The sequence below is a fragment of the Hordeum vulgare genome, chromosome 6H (assembly GCF_904849725.1).
Source record: "Hordeum vulgare subsp. vulgare chromosome 6H, MorexV3_pseudomolecules_assembly, whole genome shotgun sequence".
NCBI lineage: Eukaryota > Viridiplantae > Streptophyta > Magnoliopsida > Poales > Poaceae > Hordeum > Hordeum vulgare.
The window spans coordinates 130,935,993-130,955,824 of record NC_058523.1 but is presented as its reverse complement, the minus strand read 5'-3'; the positions used below and the strand labels follow the sequence as shown (position 1 = coordinate 130,955,824).

Here is a 19,832-nt window from a genome sequence, read left to right as displayed (position 1 = left end):
CACGTACACATGGACATGACCCGAGTTGATAGTTGGTAGCAGCTCCTAGCAAAACATGTCAATTCCCATGTGTGCGTAAATTCATTTGATGAACCTCAACAATATGTCATATGCAACATATCTTTGCCTCACGATGTATGTTGTCGCACTCAAGGAGAGTGCTTGTCACCCTTATGGTAGCTTGACCTCTATTCTTGAAATCATGATACAAATTCCTGAATTGGGTTAACTCTTAACCCAAGTCGCATGGACATGTTTTCCGAATCTGATCACTCGAGAGGGCTCAAAGAATATCTCTTATATCGGAGGGGCGAATTCCATCTTGATCAACAATGTCTCGCGCATGTATCATGACTCATCTGAAAACTACCGTTATAACTATCGAGTTACGGAGTAGCGCTCGATAGACCCTAAGTTAGTTAATCCTCATCTCGTGAACATGCGAGGACCTCGGGTTTAGGACATGGCATATACACCGTACTTGAGAGTAACATATGACAATATCTCATTGCGACCCAAAGTGGGTCTGTCCAACTTGTTGATATCCATCCCCGAGTCCATACTATCGGTTTAGCATTTCTATGCCCATGACTTTTGAAGCATTGTCATCAATAGAATCATATACTAGTCAAGGGGTATGTTCTACCTAACCATGAGAATAATCATCATACGATATATAGTTTCACATACTTATTAACACATATCGTTGATAAATGTTCAAAGACAATACAAATAACTCCTGAATACATAGGCAAATATACCACCTCATGATTAACTTCTAGCGAATATATCCAACACCCACCTCCAATTAGTGGCCTTACTTCCCTCTTCAGCTCCAAGGCCTAGGTGCACCACTCCAACCCAAGGACATCGACCCTATCATCCCTACTGCCCACAGGATCCTTCGTGATGCCTATCCCCAACCCTATCCACTAAATCCCTTTCTCCCTACCATCAACCTCTCTCTCTCACGATTAATCTCTCTCTCTCTCTTCATCAACCCCTCTCTCTCCATCAACCTCTCTCTCTCCCACTCCCCTCCCTCTCCCACTCCCCTCTCCCTCTTTCCCTCTCCCTCTTTCCCTCTCCCTCTCTCTCCCTCCCTCTCTCTCTCTCTCTGTGTGTGTGTGTGTGTGTGTGCCACCCCTATATGCCATATCCCCATTGTCCTTCTTTCTCATCCGAGAAATTGTGTTTCCTATTCGTTCCTCCACCTTTGGACCCCCTCCACCGCTGCTCGACCTTCCTCTTTTGGAAGTAGCTCTGAGCCCGTGGTGCGGCTCCTAAGTCATGGCAGTGGTTTCATCCACTAGAATGTCCAAATCGCGTCTTCAATTTAGCATAGAATTCACATTGAATCCATGCACCGCAAACCACATCAACATCGACTCCACGCTCGATTGATGACATATGTGTCGACTACTTGCACGTGGGATGGATCCTCAACTCCACATAGGTGAGGATGGCCATATTGTTTTGGTGATGGAGACGATGTGCATTGTGTTGGCATCTTAAACAGGTTGAATGAGATGGGCCTATAGATTTGGCCACATCAACATCAACATCGACTCCAAATAGGTGAGGATGGCTCCTCAACTCCACATAGGTGAGGATGGCCATATTGTTTTGGTGATAGAGACGTTGTGTGACTGTGTTGGCATCTTAAACAGGTTGAATGAGACTAGCCTATAGACTTGGCCCACTATTTTAGGGTTCTTAAACCATTCAATTGACACGTGCTCTGAAGTTGTCACTTGTGTAGAAAGACTCCAGTGACCAGAAGTTGTGATAGGCCGAAAAGCCCCTAACTGGTCATGGTTTTGGGTCCATAGTTAGTTAGAGAGGCTTTCTACAACAATGTGATGGTCATGTAGTTGTGTTATATGACATTCACACCGTTTGGTCTTTTTACTCCTTTCAAGAAATAGTGACATGGATATAAGTACACACTCTTCTATCATTCAATAATTACCATGGTGAATCGGAGTAGTCATTAAGCTTCCCACGATGCATGTGTTGTGTTGTTCTGAGTTCCAAAACTAAATTTGCAGTTCACAAACACTATTTTCCAAATGGTTCTTTGTCAATGGTCAGGTTCAGTTGTTAATCATCACATGAAAATTTGCTTCCCACAAAATATATGTTCTTTTTTCCAACGTTCCAATTGGCATCTTACAAAATGCTTAACACATTGAGAAGTCGAGCTTTTCTAAAGGGCACACTCATAAAATGTTTCAAGTCGATGTAGATTTGTAGTGTTATACATCTTACACTTAGGTACATATAACATCATAGTTAATTAGCTTGAACAATTTATTAGTTTGATATAAGCTTCATCTTGTGGGAGAAGGTGAAACAATTAATAGGGAAAACTAGATAATCAAGAATACATTGTTTGTGAATGAAGGTATCCAAGTTGGAGCCATACCGTTGTCAAGGTCTTCCGCGACTTCTTCACACAAGTGCGCGTGCGTAGAGACCTCTCAAAGAGGATCAAATTGATCAACACAAGGCTTGAGAGCATCATTGATAACAAAGGCAAATACAAAATCAGCGATGGAAGTGAAACCATGTCAGTCACTACTTGGAGACCATCCACTGCCATCTCAGCTACTACTGAAAAGTTGTGAGTACTTTACTCTACTACTACTATTATTATTATTATTATTATTATTATTATTATTATTATTATTGTAAACCAAGTAGTTATTGAACTCACATGATCCCATCATTTCACATGTTTGTATATTATGCATCATTATATGAATTTGAATAAGAGTGTCAATGCGGCAAGGACGACCATACTATTTTGGGAAGGGGGTATGTACAAATTGCCATATGAATTAGTGTTTTTGCTTCCCACGTTCGCTAACGTCTTGATATGATCAAGGTAAGCCGAATAACACATACTCCCTCCGTTCCTAGATGAGTGTCGCTGCTTTAGTATAATTTTTTATTAAATTTATACTAAACCGGGGACACTTATTTAGGATGAAGGAAATACTACTCAACACAATGAACAAGTACGTGCATATATAACCAGAGCACTCAAGATGACTGAGGTGAAATATTAGCACCAAGACAACCTCTCTAAGTTAGCCCCAAGCCATAGACGCTAGGATTTGAAGTCTAGTCGAAAGTCGAAAACTCAAAACTCACTAGTAGTTCAAGGCTTTAGAGATTTTTTTTCTAACATAGTACAGACGCAAGCGTTTATATACACCACATACACTCACCCCTATGAACGCACACACGCACATCCTATCCCTATGAGCACTTTTGAGAGACTGAGCTGGTATGTTATCTTAAGATTTACGAAGTCATCGTAGGCGCCTCGTCGTCGACGGGAACGTCTCCTCCCACTAAAAGCATATCGCCGGAAATCCTGAAATAAATCCATGAATAATGCAAGCACCTGGACTTGAAGCCTCGTGGGCTGGGGATATCACTGTCCCTCTAACCATCTAACCACAGGTTGGTTTGGGGCTCTAGACATACTTTTGGTACATAGTTTTTCGTCAGTTTTGCATACCGACCCTACCAAATTAGAACTAATAATCTAACAAATTAGAGATGGTTGTGAAAGAAATTCCCACTCGGTCTTTTTATGATAAGGGGCTTTTATTACTTAAAAAGTTTTAAGCATTACACCCGGCCTCTGCAAAATTATAATGCACACAGCCAAAGTCCGAACAAACTAAAAATAAAATAGCAACAGATGTAGTACAATCATTTAGACTAAGTCGTCGTCGCATAAGGAGGGCCTATCCGAGATTACGCTGCCATCCATGTGGGATAAAAATATCCCTCACCACTGTCTCTAGTCGCACAGAAATCTCCATAAAAAGATCGTGAAACTCCGTCCGTTGTAATGTGTACCACGAGCGGAGAATACATGTGCATCGGAAGATAACCTGCAAACGAGAAGAACTTTTATCATTAAAAACCTTGTCATTTTTACTCGGTCAGAGCGACCATATAACAGCAAGCGCTACTACCCTTAAAGTGGTTGTAAACTTAGTATCAATCCTGAATAACCAGTTGCCAAAAACATTGGCAACTGAAGTTGGTGGATACAAGTTGGAAGCCATTTGGATAGTTGACCAAATAGACTGCGCGAACTGGCAATCAAGGAACAATTGTTTCTTTTCTTGAGGACAAAATACACACTTCATGTTGTCATGCAGTTCAGTTTGACTAGGTTATCTTTAGTTGATATGACCCCTTTACGAAGATACCATGCTAATATCTTTAGTTTTAATGAAACCTTCATTCATCATATTTTTTTGTTATTATCGACTGGTACATCAGTCTGTGTCAATGCCCTATACATGGAATCCACCGAGAATTTCCCATTCCTACATAGATTCCAACGGAACCCATCGATACCTTGTGACAGCTGAACCGATGCCAGATGTCCCAACAAGGCATTCCAAGACTGTAGTCTTGTACCAAGTAGGTCCCGTCTGAATGTCACATCTGGTGACGAATCTTGCATAACGGAAGCAAGCGTAGCACCTTTGTGTCGCACAATATTGTACAAGCCGGATATCGTTCTCGAAGGGGGGTATTCCCTAACCACTTGTCCTCCCAGAATCTAATTTTTGAACCATCTTTAATCTTAAATACCCCAAAGCGAAAGAAGAGTTTCTTAGTCGCCATTAGACCAACCCAAAAATGTGAGTCATCGGGTTTCCATAGGACCTGTGATAACGGTTTTGTGACAATGTATTTTCGTTTAAGGAGTGTTTGCCAGGCACCATCCTCCGTAAGTAACTAAAAGGCCACTTACCCAAGAGGGTTGAGTTCTTGACTTGTAGGTCATGGATCCCCAGTCCTCCCTGGTCCTTTGGTCGGCATACGACATTCCATTTAGCCAGTCGATACTTATTTTTCTCACTATCCCCTTGCTAAAAGAATCTCGATCGAAAATAATCCAATCTTTGTAAGACTCCTTTGGGTAGTTGGAAGAAATATATCATATAAAGTACCATATTAGTTAGTACTGAATTTATGAGAACCGGTCTTCCTCCCAGGGATAGCAATTTTCCTTTACAACTCGTGAATCTTTTCTGCAAACATTCTTCGACGCGCTTCCTTTCGGCATTTGTTAATCTCCTATAATGTATTGGTATGCCCAAATACTTAATAGGAAATTGTCCTTGCTTACATCTGAATAACTTGGCATATTGAGCAACTGCGTTTTGAGCCTCGCCAAAACAGAATAATTTGCTTTTATGGAAATTAAGTTTGAATCCTGATAGCTGTTCGAAAGCTGGTAATATTAATTTTAGATTCTCTGCTTTATCCAGGCCGTGTTCCATAAATAGAATCGTATCGTTTGCATATTTAAGGATTGATAATCCCCCATTAACCAGATGTGGGACCATCCCCTCAATCTGACCATCTTGTTTAGCCCGATCAATCATGATCGCGAGCATATCCGCCATTAAATTGAATAGTAGTGGAGATATAGAGTCCCCTTGTCTTAATCCATTCTTTGTTTGAAAATAGCGTCCAATGTCATCATTGACTTTTATGGAAACGCTACCCCCAGAAACAAAGCTATGGATCAAGCCACACCATTCTCGTGAGAACCCTTTCATTCTCAGAGTCTGTTGGAGGAACGACCATTTAACCTTATCATAGGCCTTTTTGAAGTCTATCTTGAAAATTACACCATTAAGTTTTTGAGTGTGCATCTCATGCACGGTTTTGTGTAAAACAACAACCCCATCAAGGATATTCCTACCTTGCATGAGAGCAGCTTGTGTAGGTTTAACCACATGATCAGCCACGGAATTTAATCTTATGGTTGCAGTTTTCGTAAAGATTTTGAAACTAACATTAAGGAGGAAAATAGGTCTATATTGTTGTATCCTTTCTACCTCCGAAACTTTAGGCAAAAAATGATCTCCCCAAAATTTAGGCGAAACAATTCTAGTTGCCCGGAATGCAAGCATCCGAATAGTTCTAGAAGATCAGGCTTGATGACTTCCCAGAAGTGTTGGTAAAACTCCGCGGGGTAGCCATCTGGACCAGGTGTCTTGTTATGTTCCATTTAATTAGAAGACCGCCTTTCTAATCTCCTCTTCGGTGAAGGGAGCATGTAGTAAGGAATTTTCCTCAGCGGAAACCTGGGGGATATCATCTGTTCGTGACTCATCCATGGAAATATTTCCATTCTCCGGAGATCCGAACAAACCTTTATAGTACTTCGTGATGTACGACTTGAGTTGTTCTTGGCCTTCGATCCGGCCTTCTTCCTAGTGAAGGGAGTGAATACTTTTTTCCTGTATCTGTCATTGGCGACACTGTGGAAATATCTCGTATTCGAGTCCCCTTTCAGTAAGTGTAGTGCCTTGGATCTCTCGTACCATTTGATTTATTCCTCACGCAACATACGTGCTACTTGCACATTAGATTGGCTTTTAAGCTCGATCTCTTGCGGTGAAAGAACATGTAATTCTTCCTGACGGTCGAGCTCGTCAATAATGGTACAAAGGCGCTCTTTTTCTTTTTTGAAAATGCTAGCAATATGTCTAGCCCAATCTCGAAGATGAACGCATAGATTACACATATTTTATTCCAACTTTGAATAGGCGAATGAGCACTAACTAGCTTTGACCACACTTTTTTAACTAGCTCATCAAACCCATCACGTTCCAACCACCGCAATTCAAATTTGAAGGGTTGTTTTGTATTTGAATTCAATGTGCCACTAGATACTAATATGGGGGCATGGTCAGATAGTGCTTCAATACGTTCAAGAGCAGGTGTCGTTACCATGGGGAATTTGTCTTCCCAATTAGTGCTCATTAGTACGCGATCTAGCTTTTCGTATGTGGGCTCAGGAAGACTATTCGCCTAAGTGAATTGCCTTTCCATCATGTGGACCTCTCTTAAATCCATATCAATGACAACATCATATTCAATAAAAAAGGCCAATCTCGCATATTCAAATCACCACCTATTAAAATAGGATGTGGATTATTATTAGCTAAGTTAACCAATTCACTGAGAAAAGCAGCCTTGAGAGCCTCCTGAGCCGCACCGTAGACAGCAACCAAAATCCATACGAAGTTAACAACTTTATTACAGATGTGAAATTTTATATGAAATTCATCAACCGAGAAAGTTAAAAATCTCCATTGAATCTGATTGGACGCCAAGTAAGATGTCGCCCAACCTACTACACGAGGGGATAGAGTGCCAAGTAAAGTCCTTCCCGCCAGACAAGTGGTTTAGGACACTTACTGGGAAATCACGTCTCCCCGTTTTGAAAATAGCCAAAAACTCCAAACTATGATCCACAACAAGTTGTGCAATATTTAGATGCTTAGACAAGTCACCCAGACCTCTACTATTCATGAACATGCCTTTCATTAGGAAACATTTGGGGACTTTGACTTTTTCATGGTTATTCCGCGGGTTTTGCTTTTTTGCCTTTGGCGGATTTCGATTTACGGCCGGAAGCATACAAATCGTATATAGATCCTAGATCGTCCTCATCCATTCCCACCTCCATGACCACACCCACAAGATGAGATAGAAGTTGTCCATCAATAGAGACATTCGCTTCATCATCTTCTAGTGTGACCATCGGCTTAGTGGACGCACTTGGAGAGACCTTTATACAGTCATACTCCATGTGTTTCAACACGTTAGCCGAGACAATAATTTCATTTTCCTTTATTCCTAAATAAACTCCAACATTACTTAACTTGGATGAAATTTTAGAACTGGAATAGGGAAGAAATGATTTGTTAGCGATGGACGTACCAGCAAGATAAGATGTATACATTGCCGCCTTACACCGCATGGCCTTGGCTAGCGCGCCCTCGTCCATGGATGAGGCTCCGTCCGCTGTGGTAAGGTGTTGTTCGCTGCTCCTAGGTATCATCTCCGGCTATGGACGAGCCCCCACCATCTGTTGTACAACGGTAGGAGGCAAAGTTGATGTAGTAGCCCCCTCAACCACCATACCTTCCCTTAGTGTGGCCGCATCCGATGAAACAAACTCCATCACCGGTTGTACAGCGGGAGGAGGCATAGATGATGTCGCAGCCTCCTCAGCCACCATTGGAACCGTCGAGATTGATGCCTCCAGCTGCATCAAAGTTGTGGTGGTTGACACCGTGACACACCCATCTTGCACCCCGATGAGTGGAGTCTTCTCGGTATTCATTGTTGTCGCTCCAAACGCCGACACCTGCTGTGGAGACGAACGCCCAACCATGCAGCTGCCTGGGACAATCGAGGAGTTTGTGGTCTTGGGTAAATGGAGTAAGATAAACTCCAATGAGAATGTGAGCCAATGATGATCGCTGAGATAGTCCCTCCTGAGCCGCCGTGTTGTGGTCGACGGACATACCAGTAACCCCACCATCATCTTGTGTAGTAGCACTACCAGATCTGGGCTGATCCCCAGAATTATCTTGCGTGTGCGTGTCCATTGCTCCATCATTAGCTATGAAGTCCCAAACCATAGGCATATAATTGGGCTCCTGCACAAAGCTTTCTGGCTCCGGATGGAAAGTAAATTCATAACCTTTGAGCTTTAAAATACCGTCCGTCCGAATGTACGGACCTGCCTCATCAAACTTATTGAAGCAATCACCAGGTGCCATCCCCATGAGAAGACGCACCACACCTCTACGCCGGAGGGCTAAAGGGCCTACATCAATCGTCGTGCCGATTAGAGACCCCACACCCCAAATGCCCAGAAAATGTCTCATAGCGTGTGGAACCCCCGTGACGTGTACCCAAGTTTGATGTAGCTCCATCTTAGAGATGATCTCCTCTGGCTGCCACCAACTAAAAGCAAGTCTAGTATCCTGCGTCGAAATGCACAAGTCAATGCCATCAAATCTCGAGAGCGCCTCCATTGTCGGAAAAGCGGATGTGAAAGCATTATCCCCATTAGGGACAGCCTCCCAGACCCAAGACGGAAGCGGACACATACGTGCTACCTGGTCTTGTACCTGTTTTGCTGTTGCAGCCACACCAACAACCTTTACACGTGCAATGAGATGCAAGCTTGGAACGAGCTTAGCATTATGGACGTTGTCCGAGAACTGAGCGAACATAGTCTCCTTGCTACCCATACCAGCCACGAATATGCAAGGTCTTGGGAGCATGAGAGTTGGGCACTTCTTCATCGGATGGGAAAAACAATCACAAATATAGCAATAGTGTTGTACCATGCAATTCTTTGTAGCATGAGTGTCCACCTCACACTTCCAACATCGGGTTTTTGCCTTCTTAGCAGCCTAAACTTGAAGCATCACCGGTATGGGTGCTACCTGAGGTCGGTTAGGATGTGGAGCAACGGCAAGAGCACCCTGTGTCGTTGCCGTGGTAACCAACGAAGTAGCCCCATGTTGATGCTGATTCTGCCCACCAGCCATCAGAGTCTTTTTCTTCTTGCTCTTTTTCTTGCATTTCTGCCCAGCACGACTGCATCGGTTGAAGCCATGCCAAATCCAAACCCAGGCGGCGGGATAGCAGAAGTCGTCGTGGCAGTGTTGGTCTGCATCGTTGGCTGCAATATGGGGAAAGACACAACCCCCCACGCGGCCCCAAACCCGATGGCCGCCGCACCAACGGCAGCGGCTGTAGGTTGACGGCCCTGCAGCTAGTTCACCTGCCCCGACGGTTGTGGCGTGGCCGCCATTGGAGGCGGTGATCGAAGAACTTCGACGAAAGTTCGACGTGCACCTTCGTCTCCAGAAGGCTTCGTGATCGGCGATGAGTTCACGTATGTCTGAGCAGATCGGGGGGGGGCGACGGTGTGAGTCCTTGGGTTTGTCGTGCAGCAGGAGACCGAGGGTAGACTTTCTGGCGCCACAACCCGCTTAGGCAAAGGCCCAAGTGTGTGCAGGACGACGTCCGACCTGCATTTGTTATGGACCCACCCGTCGTTTGAATCTCGTGATCAACTCCTGCTCGTGAGGAAACCGGATCGTTGATCCGCGCAGTCCCCTGGCCGCGATAGACGTTGTTGGCCTCCATGCGCACATCGACCAGCGTCGCGATGCCAGTGTCAGCTGCTCCCGCCTCTTCCTTGTTGGGTGCCACCGCCCCAGACACCCAGTGTCGGGGAAGAAATACCCTACGCACGACGATGGTGTGATCCGGGTCGGGGTAGAGGACCACGCCACCCCAAACGCACCACCGGAACCTTGAATCCGCCAAGCCATGGCGAGCGCAAGCGCCCTGCTGAAGACGGTACAAACTCGTCCACAGCCGCCAGCGATGAAGGCGAAGACCGTGACGGAATGTCATCCCTGCAAGAAGAAACAGGCGACATAGCTTCCTCGATCCCACCATAAGCCGTCATGGATCGTCGTTCCCAGAACCGAGACGTAGGTGTTGGGTACCCGATCTCATTCCAGAATTCCTGGGCTATCTGAACATCGGACTTTGGTGGTCGCCGGACATCAGCCGACGAGACAAGCCGCTCTTCAAACAACACATCGGTAGCGACCTGAACCACTAGATCCTCGGCCTCCCGGTCGCCCTCCACATCCGATGTCGTCTCCGATAGCAGCGAGAAACGAGATCCTAACTGAGGCTCGGCATCTGTTCCACTCGTCGCCAATGCCAAGGCGCCAGGCGCAGCGGTCAGCTGCCGCATGGTCGTCGCATCGCTGCCGGTTGCAGTAGATCCCGTCGGGACTAGGACGCATGCGGCAGAGCTAGACGTGGGCGGCTAGGCGCTCCGCTCATATGGCAGCGCAGTGAGGGATCCTCGCTCCACTCGGTCGCTTACTAGTGTAGAACCAACAAGGATACTTAAGTGTCTCAATCCGTTATGTTGACAAAAGAACTTGAATATTTTTGATATTTTAACCAGTTTTCAAAGTTAAATTGGTTGTGTTGTTAACTATGGCTAAGATCATTTATGTTTTTTCCATCCGACCCTACAATCTAAACTCACAACAAATGACCTGTCACTGATCAACACATGATCTATCACAAGAACACATTCATATTCATCTCATCAATGCATTGCTATCATTACATCGTTCATAATACATTTTGTTGTTAGTATGATTTCTCAAGAAGTCACGCAGGATTGAAGTGCAATCCGGGTGACTTATAGGTGTGTGTGTGTGCGCTTTGATGTGGAATTTTCTATAAACAATTGAGCAACACAATGAAAATAAGTGCCAAATACATTGATGTCATCGACAAATACATACTTTGTTAGCTTTGTTCCCACCTCTCTATTTTTTATGAAACCCTACAACCAAGGAAAATCACATATTGGAGATTCACGACTAGCTTAATTCAATCTGAAAAGAGTTAGTGCTTTAGGGTTGTCGTTCTTGTTTTAGAGCAACTTACTTCTTTAGGGCAACTTAGTGCAATATTTTTTGTATCCCAATTTATTTGAATTCAATCTAACTCGGGATTTTCTTTGAGACGATTTATTTCTAAACCGAATGAAGTGTAATACTACTACAACCAGTTATTTTACTTATTGTTTATTTGTCCCTTAACCCGCCCATTGTGATGGTTAATGGTGTCGTTTAATATAGTTATGAAGAAAATCAACTTCATGCGAAGATTAGTATAGCATGGCTTGCACTAGTAACGTGATCACCCAACTATGAGATATTGAGTAGGTTTCGAAGCACATATTGGATGTGAACCCAAGAATTATGTACAAATAATGTCAATTGACTACATCATATTTATAAGAATCGTGCTACACATATGGCATCTTCCATATGACTCTTGTCCGGTGTTGTAGATAAGATTGCACATAGATAGCATATAAAGGTAGCACATCACTGGATTACTCATCGTACATGGATCGAACCACCAAGTGTCATGCGTGAAGTGGATTCATACTTATAATATTTACGTTGATGTGAGGTCCAAAAAAATGGTCTTAACATGACCGCAAAATTGCTTATGGCTATTATAAGGTGATTGTAGTTTGCAAGCTTCTTTAATTAATAAGAGAGGATCCAAAACTTTGGCAGTTTCTTCCTGCTGGTTAACAATAAAACCTACAATTTAGAGATGATAGAATTGTAAGTTAAGAATAAGGATCCTAACATATATTTAAATTGAACTGCAGGGATGATTTTGTTATACCTTTAGTGGGACGAGGTGCCCAACTAGAGTATCTCGGACGTGCTCTTGTTTCGGAAAAAACTAAGCGCCCAATGGTGATCTCCGTGATGGGAAAGAGTGGTGTCGGCAAGACAAAGCTAGTGAAGGAGAGATACGAGAGGCACTCAACAAAGCGTTATTTTGACGTGAAGGCATGGGTGACTTGTGCACCCAATCTCAATGCCTCCAACCTCATGAAGCTAATGCTTTCACGCTTGATAGGGGGCTCTATTAAGTGCACCTCAGATGATGATATTAGGACAATGTTGCATAAGGTGTTGGAAAACAAGAAGTACTTGTTGGTCATAGATGCTGAAGTCAGCAACACGGAGTGGAATATCATGCTAGATTACCTCCCAACACGCAACATCAAGAGCAGAGTAGTGAGAATCACACAGGCGACCGATTTGGAACCGCCGCCACCTAGCTTTGGAGAGGAAAAGTTTGAGCTTCATCATTTTCAAGAACATAACATAACTGTCGAGTTGTTCCTGGCAACACTCTTAATGAATGAAAAAGAGAAGCATTGTGGCGATCTTGTCATCGAGGCTGTCAAAACAAACCATGCCAAGTTCATCTTCGACGTCACTGGTGGTCTACCGCTGGCGGTTGTGCTCTTGTCTGGCCTTTTGCGGACCAAGGAGTACCCCGGAGAATGGGTGAAGGTGTTCAAGCACCTCGATGGCAACTCCAATGAACGGAAGCGCCTGGACAACATATTGTCCATGTGCTTCGATGATCTCCCACATGACCTCAAATCTTGCTTCCTATACTTTGCCGGCTTCCCAGCGAGCACACTTGTCAAGGCACGCTCTTTGGTGTCCATGTGGATGGCTGAGGGATTCTTGAGACCAAAAGAGGGCAAGACAATGGAGAAGGTGGGTGAGCGCTACTTGCATGAGCTGATCCATAGGCGCCTCATGAACCTTCCACCATTGGAGAATGCCGCTCCTGGAGATGAACGTGTAACCGTCCAAACAAGAGTCCATGACTTCTTGGTGCTCGAGGCACAAGAGGCAAACTTCATGGAGATCCATAGTGGTGATGATGTGCCCACACTGTCCACTACCCGTCGGCTTTCCTTGCAGAATCACATGGACAAGTATGCTGCTCTTGCCGAGCCTTTGCCCAAGTTGCGGTCCATCATGTCCAACTTCGAGAAAGAGTCCCAAGGTGGTGTGGAGACCAAGACAGATATCAAGACAAAAGTTGGGGCTTGTATCCCCTTCCCTCACAAGGCCCAGGCCCGCTCAAATGATGTCATGCAGAAGCTCCTACAAGGATCCAAGTTCCTCCGTGTCATCTTTCTGGATGGCCTTGAGATCGGCAAAAAGTTGCCCTCGGAAATTAGTAATGTGAAGCACCTACATTACCTTGGCATCACCTCCTGCTCCATCGATGAGATACCATCATCAGTTGGGAACCTCACACGTCTACAAACACTAGATGTTCGGGGTACCTCTGTCACCAGACTTCCCCGGGAGTTTTGGAGGATTCAAACGCTGCGACATGTGTTTGGATCCATCATCTTGCCCAGGCGAGTCGGCAACCTAGAGCAGCTGCAGACACTACAAGAAGTAAAGCCTGATGATGATAGTGATGTCTGGGATACAAAAACCTTCACCTGCATGAAGCGCCTTCAGTCCTTGTACATCTCGAACCTCCCTGAAAAGAATGCTCAGGTGGCCTTGGCGGCTATATATGAAGTCAAGTACCTCATGCTCCTATGCATTCAAGGCAAGGTAATTTCCTTGGATTTGTTCACTTTCTCCAACTTTGCACGCCTCCAGGTGATGATTCTGAATGGGAAGATCGAGCCACCATTAAAGGATAGTGACCCTTTATACTTTCGGAAATTGTCAACTCTGACAAAGTTGACTCTGAATAAGACCAAGGTGTCGCAATACTTCATCAACAAACTAAGTGTTGAGCTTCCTCTTCTTGCCTCTCTAGCTCTACTCCCCGAGTCCTATGAGGAGCGATGTCTTGCCTTCACTGATGGGTTTCAGAGTCTCAAGGAACTAAAGCTAGACCTAGACAAGTGTGTGGAGGAAATTATGATAGTGGACCCAGCATGTCCTTGTCTAGAGAAGTTGGAGATTACCAATTACTCAAAGGGACTTGATCTCAAGGTCCGACACAATATTGAGAAAATAATCAAACATCAAGATCACTATCTCTACAATAAGATGAAAAATATGAAAGTACGCGATGTTGACATGGTGTTTCATGAAGATCGAAGCTCCTAATAAAGATCAACCTTGTGAGGTTCATACTATGTGCAATATTTATACAACACAATGTATATATGTTTTATTCGATGTGACTCATAAGCTTGAGAGTGTTACTTGTGTCAATTTTTTAAGCATTTGTGCGTGTTCCTGAGAACCAAATGACTGTTGCTTGTCATATATCTCTGAGAATTAGACCCTGGTCACCATTTAAAATATGTATTTGAGTATGTAAAATAAAGTGCCATAAACTGCTTGATTATGCCACACTTAATAAAATGATTGAGCATGTTGTATGTATTATGAGAATAAAAAGGATAAGTATATTTGGAACATGTCATGTTGATGTTGCATTGCAATTGGCGAGTTTGCCCGTTTGTGATTTTGCCATTGTATTTAGCTTCATCTCACCCAATCGAAAGTTTAGTAAGTTCTCAAGGAAAGGAGAAATAGCTGAAGATGTTGCATTACAAGACGCTAACCAAAGATGTGAACATCGATCGTTGGCACACCAACACCTAATACAAGACTAGACTAACTCCACACAAAGCGATCAAGCCCACCTACACCTATGCCAAGTGGTGAGGACATCAACACCATTGTTACACCCACAACCTCAACAACTATACATACTGGACCAATTACAAATTATCTACCATGCAATTTTTTTTATGATTTTTTCTTGACCAGGTGCAGATGATCCTAGACTCAGAAATAGATATTTAGGGTCAGAATGCTCTAGAAACGTTTTTTGTGTGCAACTGCCCTATTTTGCATTGTTTGTTGGAGATGCTATGCAAGGCATATTGGGGTAGTGACATCCATGATTCAAACGTGTGTGTCGATCACAGGGTGAAGTTGACGAGGACCCATAATAACCCATACATTAATGTCGCCTGATTTCTCATAGGGTTCCACGGGTGCATATGAAATTTCTTACGAAGATACACGATTGTGTATAAAATTTCTTACGAAGGTACAGGGTTGCATATAGAATTTCTTCGAAAGATACGCATCTAGAGCTCGCGCATGCCGGTTGAATTACCAGGTACTTTCGTTTCTTGAAAATCCTTCTAATGTTCATGAACATATGATGCTGCCTAAGTTAGATACTTTTGTTGTACTTATGAATAAAGGACCTAGCATGGACAAGAAGGATATCCGTTGGAGCGGGATCAAGCATGGAGAAGAAGGTGCACGCGTGGGAAAGAACAAAGGAGCTTCCACTGGTGATTTTCGCATTTTAAAGCCACCGTAAGGAGAGCATGAAGGCTTGGACGAAATATTCAAGACGCCACTTCATAAATTTCGTCCATAGGCTATTATAGGTGTTACGCCACCCTATTTATGGGACAGGCCCATACAATTTCGAAATACCATATTGTGGGTTGTTTTTAGAGTCTGTATGTGTGAGGAAATGGAGTTTAGGGTTGTTTTCGGACCCCTCCTCCAAGGGTCACGAAATTCCCTCTCTATTCCCTCATATATACAGCCCTTAGGGCACCGTTTAGATTTGGGTTTTGTCTAGATTATAAGTTCTCCATAGCTGCAACTTTGGGTCCTTCGTTTGTGTTCCACGACCAGACAAAGGCGTCACAGAACCCCACCTTCATCAATAAAGCTTTCCTCTTATATTCGCAAAATGCAGATTGCAATCTTAGTTTCTTGCTTGTTCTTCGTTTGCTTGCAGGAAACATACCCTCATGGTCAGGTTGATCGTGCTCCGGCATGGTCAATAACCTCTCGTCGTTGTTTTAGCGATTGCTAAGGCGCGACGTCCTCACACGTTCATATTCGGATCGTCAAAGTCTACTCCACCAAAATGATAACCATCATCTCACCGAAAGATCGGGACCCTCGCCGCTATCAAGTGGTATCAGATTTCCAGGTTGCTCGATGAGATTTTACCAGTTTTTCGTACTTAGATCGCATCTATTCTTCATACCTATAGTCCACGGAAAAGCCAAAAAAAATTAGGGTTAGATCATCATATCCGAACCAATCTGAGCATTTGTATAGTCTTTTCAGTATTTTGCTTTGTTGAATTTGCGGTTACATCGTCGTGTCGAGTTCCTGGTCTTAGTGTCTGGTCCTTTAGAGTTTCGAGTTATGTTCACAGGTTGTCACGCCGCCACCGCGTCACCTTTCATCACTGCCATATACCACCACCACACTACCATCATCGTTGCTGCCATAGACCACCACCACACCACCATTATCCTTGCTGCCATATAGCAACACAACATATCCACCACAATCCTAATCTGCGTCTTTTCCGTCCTAGGTTAATTTCGAGATCCTCTTGTTTTCGGTTTCTCGTTTCTTTACGTGAGTAGGTTTCGGAAAAAAAAAGAGTCTCGCACGCTTTTTAGAGTACTTTTTAGGCCAAAATTTCAGAGGGTGAATTTTTTTCCCGACCGTTTTGTTAGGCTTTTAGAGAGTTTTGAGGCACTCGCCATCATAGTGATTTTTGTCACAATTTTTGGTAGTCGCAGCCCCGAATTGCTCCAGAAAAATAAATTGTCAAACAAAAAATTTCTTGCCTATCCTGTTTTTGGTCCTTCGGAAGAGTTTTGAGACACTTGCCATTATAGTGATTTTCTAAAGAAAAAAACACAAAAAAGAAAAAAATCAGAGCGGCTCTTCCCTTGATTACGTGAAGCTCGTGATTTTGTTGGTGTTCTAGGCGCGCGTCTCTAGTACGGTCTAGCCTAGGACCACCAGGGTACCGTCGTTGAGCGTCTTTTTAACTTTGCATCTCTGAACTGATTATTCCTGACCCTTCTTGCTACCATATTATAAGCCTTCCTAGCTTCACATACATCTACATCGTGTGTTTGACACTACCTGCCAATCTCTCTATCCAAGCTTTGTGAGGTTTGGCTACACCGGTTGCCGATCACCACCTGCTGCTTGGTAAGAACTAGTAAGAAATTGAGATTTTCTTGATGGATTTGTGACACACCACCAACATCACCACCACCACCACCACTTCCTTGTAGTCTGTAGGTTCATATTCTTGTATGTTCCTATTGTTGCTAACCATGCCAGGATCACACAACGATGAGATCGACCGAGAGAGCCTGACCAACCGGGAGCTCCATGATAAATTTCAGCAAATGATGGCTAACCAGGTACACGATTTAGTGATCACCTATGAAGAGGCCATGGGGAAGTTAGAAGGTTTGGAGAAGACATTCGATACCAAGATGGACACGAAATTCAATGAAGTGCTTGCCCGTGTACCACACCCAGCTACAGCTTATGTCCCTCTTCAACAACAACAACAACAACAACAACAACAACGACACCAACGAGGCTCGGACATGGTGGGACGAGCGCGGCGTGTGCCTTCCGGCCAAGTTCAGAATTTTGGTGATGTTTCTCCTACTGCTGCTCCTGTTGCAACTACCGAGGTTTCTGTGGCTGAGCAGAATGAGGATTATGATAGTGATTACGATGATGAGGGAGAGGTTGCTCCAAATCAGAACCAGGGACAACAACCACCACCACAAGCCACAGGTCATCCACATGGATACAATCATCGTGGTAGGGATGCACCACACCTTGAGGTACCGGATCATGATCATCTCGCTAAACTTAAATTGAACATTCCTACATTTTTTGATCGATATGTTCCTGATATATATCTTACTTGGGAGTTAGAAACAAAGCAATGTTTTACATGTTTACAATTTCCTGAAGATAGACATGTTGCTGCTGCTGTTTGTTCATTCACTACTTTTACTTGTGTTTGGTGGTCTAAACATTGTCGAATACATCATGCTAATATTCCAACTACTTGGACTACTTTGAAAAATGCTATGCGTACTCGTTGAGTTCCATCATATTATCAACGTGAATTACTTCAAAAATTGCAGTGTTCAAGACAAGAAAAAAATTATGTAGAAGAATATTATCAGGAATTACAAACTGGCATGATTAGATGTGGTATTGTTGAGGACAATGAAGCTATGCTTGCATGTTTTATGGGTGGATTAAATAGAGATATTCAGACTATTCTAGAATATAAGGATTTTCACACTATCATTCGTTTATTCCATCTTGCTTGCAAAGCTGAACGTGAAGTGTAGGATTGACAAGCATTGGCAGAACTATTTTTTCTGAACATCGTACTTCCTCATGAACGCCACAGACCTCATCTACTTCCACACGTCCTCCTGCATCACCACCGCCTACTTCACCCACCAATTCCAACGGAGATACCGGGAAACAGGCCCCTGCCCCACCCTTCGCCAAGAGCACACCTTCTGGGCCTGCACAGAGCTCTTTTTCATCCATGGCATCCATAGGGCAAACACATGAGGTTATCTGTCGTTGTTGCAAGGGTGAAGGTCATTATGCGAGAGAGTGCCCATCCAAGTGTGTGATGATTATTACTGAGGATGGTGGATATGACTCCACTAGTGATTATGACGAGGAGACTCTGGCTCTTATTGCAAGTGAAGAATAGGGTGTAAATGGTACTGAACAAGAGACACAATACATGACTGCTGACTACGCTGACAGGTATAAAATCTTAGTTGCTAAACGTGTTTTAAGTGTGCAGGAAACACATGCTGAGCAAAATCAGAGGCACAACTTGTTCCATACAAAGGGAGTTGTCAAGGAATGTTCTGTTCGCGTGATCATTGATGGAGGGAGTTGCAACAACTTAGCTAGCATGGAGATGGTGGAGAAGTTGTCTCTCACCACCAGACCACATCCTCATCCTTATTACATCGAGTGGTTCAACAACAGTGGCAAGGTTAAGGTAACACATACTGTTCGTGTGCATTTTAGCATTGCTACATATTCTGATTTTGTTGATTGTGGTGTGGTACCCATGCAAGCGTGCTCCATTTTACTTGGTAGACCACTTGATAAAAATTCTCTACACAATGGTAGGACAAATGAGTATACTGTTATTCATAAGGATAAAAGTATAACTTTGCTTCCTATGTCTCCTGAACATATTATGAAAGATGACATTGCTAGAGCTAGTAAAGCAAAACAGGACCTACATAAGAGTGAAAATCAGATTGTAGCAAAGGAATTAGAGCAACACAATAAGCCTAATAAACCATCATCTAGTGTTGCATCTGAAATAAAACTGAAGAGTGGTTGTTTACTTGCCACTAAATCTGATATTATTGATTTGGATATTACTACATCTGTTTATTATGCTTTTGTATGCAAAGAAGTATTATTTTCATTCGAGGACATGCCTCCCTCTTTGCCTCCTACTTCATTAACATTTTGCAGAAGTTCACTGACGTCTTTCCACAAGACGTGCCACTAGGATTACCACCTATTAGAGGGATTGAGTATCAGATTGACTTAAGTCCCGGTGTATCGCTACCCAACCGTGCACCATGCCGTACCAATCCAGAGGAGACGAAGGACATTATGCGTCAAGTGCACGAGCTGCTCGACAAAGGTTATATACACGAATCTCTTAGTCCTTGTGTT

The 19,832-nt window shown here is 43.6% G+C and overlaps 1 protein-coding gene across 1 annotated transcript in view; it reads left to right on the top strand.

The window, feature by feature from the left end:
- LOC123403189 (putative disease resistance RPP13-like protein 3) overlaps nt 1–14,641 on the top strand; it is a 31,028-nt gene extending 16,387 nt beyond the window's left edge. The window contains exons 2-3 of the mRNA XM_045097142.1: nt 2,408–2,626; nt 12,095–14,641. Of these exons, the coding sequence (XP_044953077.1) occupies nt 2,408–2,626; nt 12,095–14,378 (2,503 nt within the window). The 3' untranslated portion in view covers nt 14,379–14,641. The remainder of the gene's footprint in view (nt 1–2,407; nt 2,627–12,094) is intronic.
- Nucleotides 14,642–19,832: the final 5,191 nt, after the last annotated feature.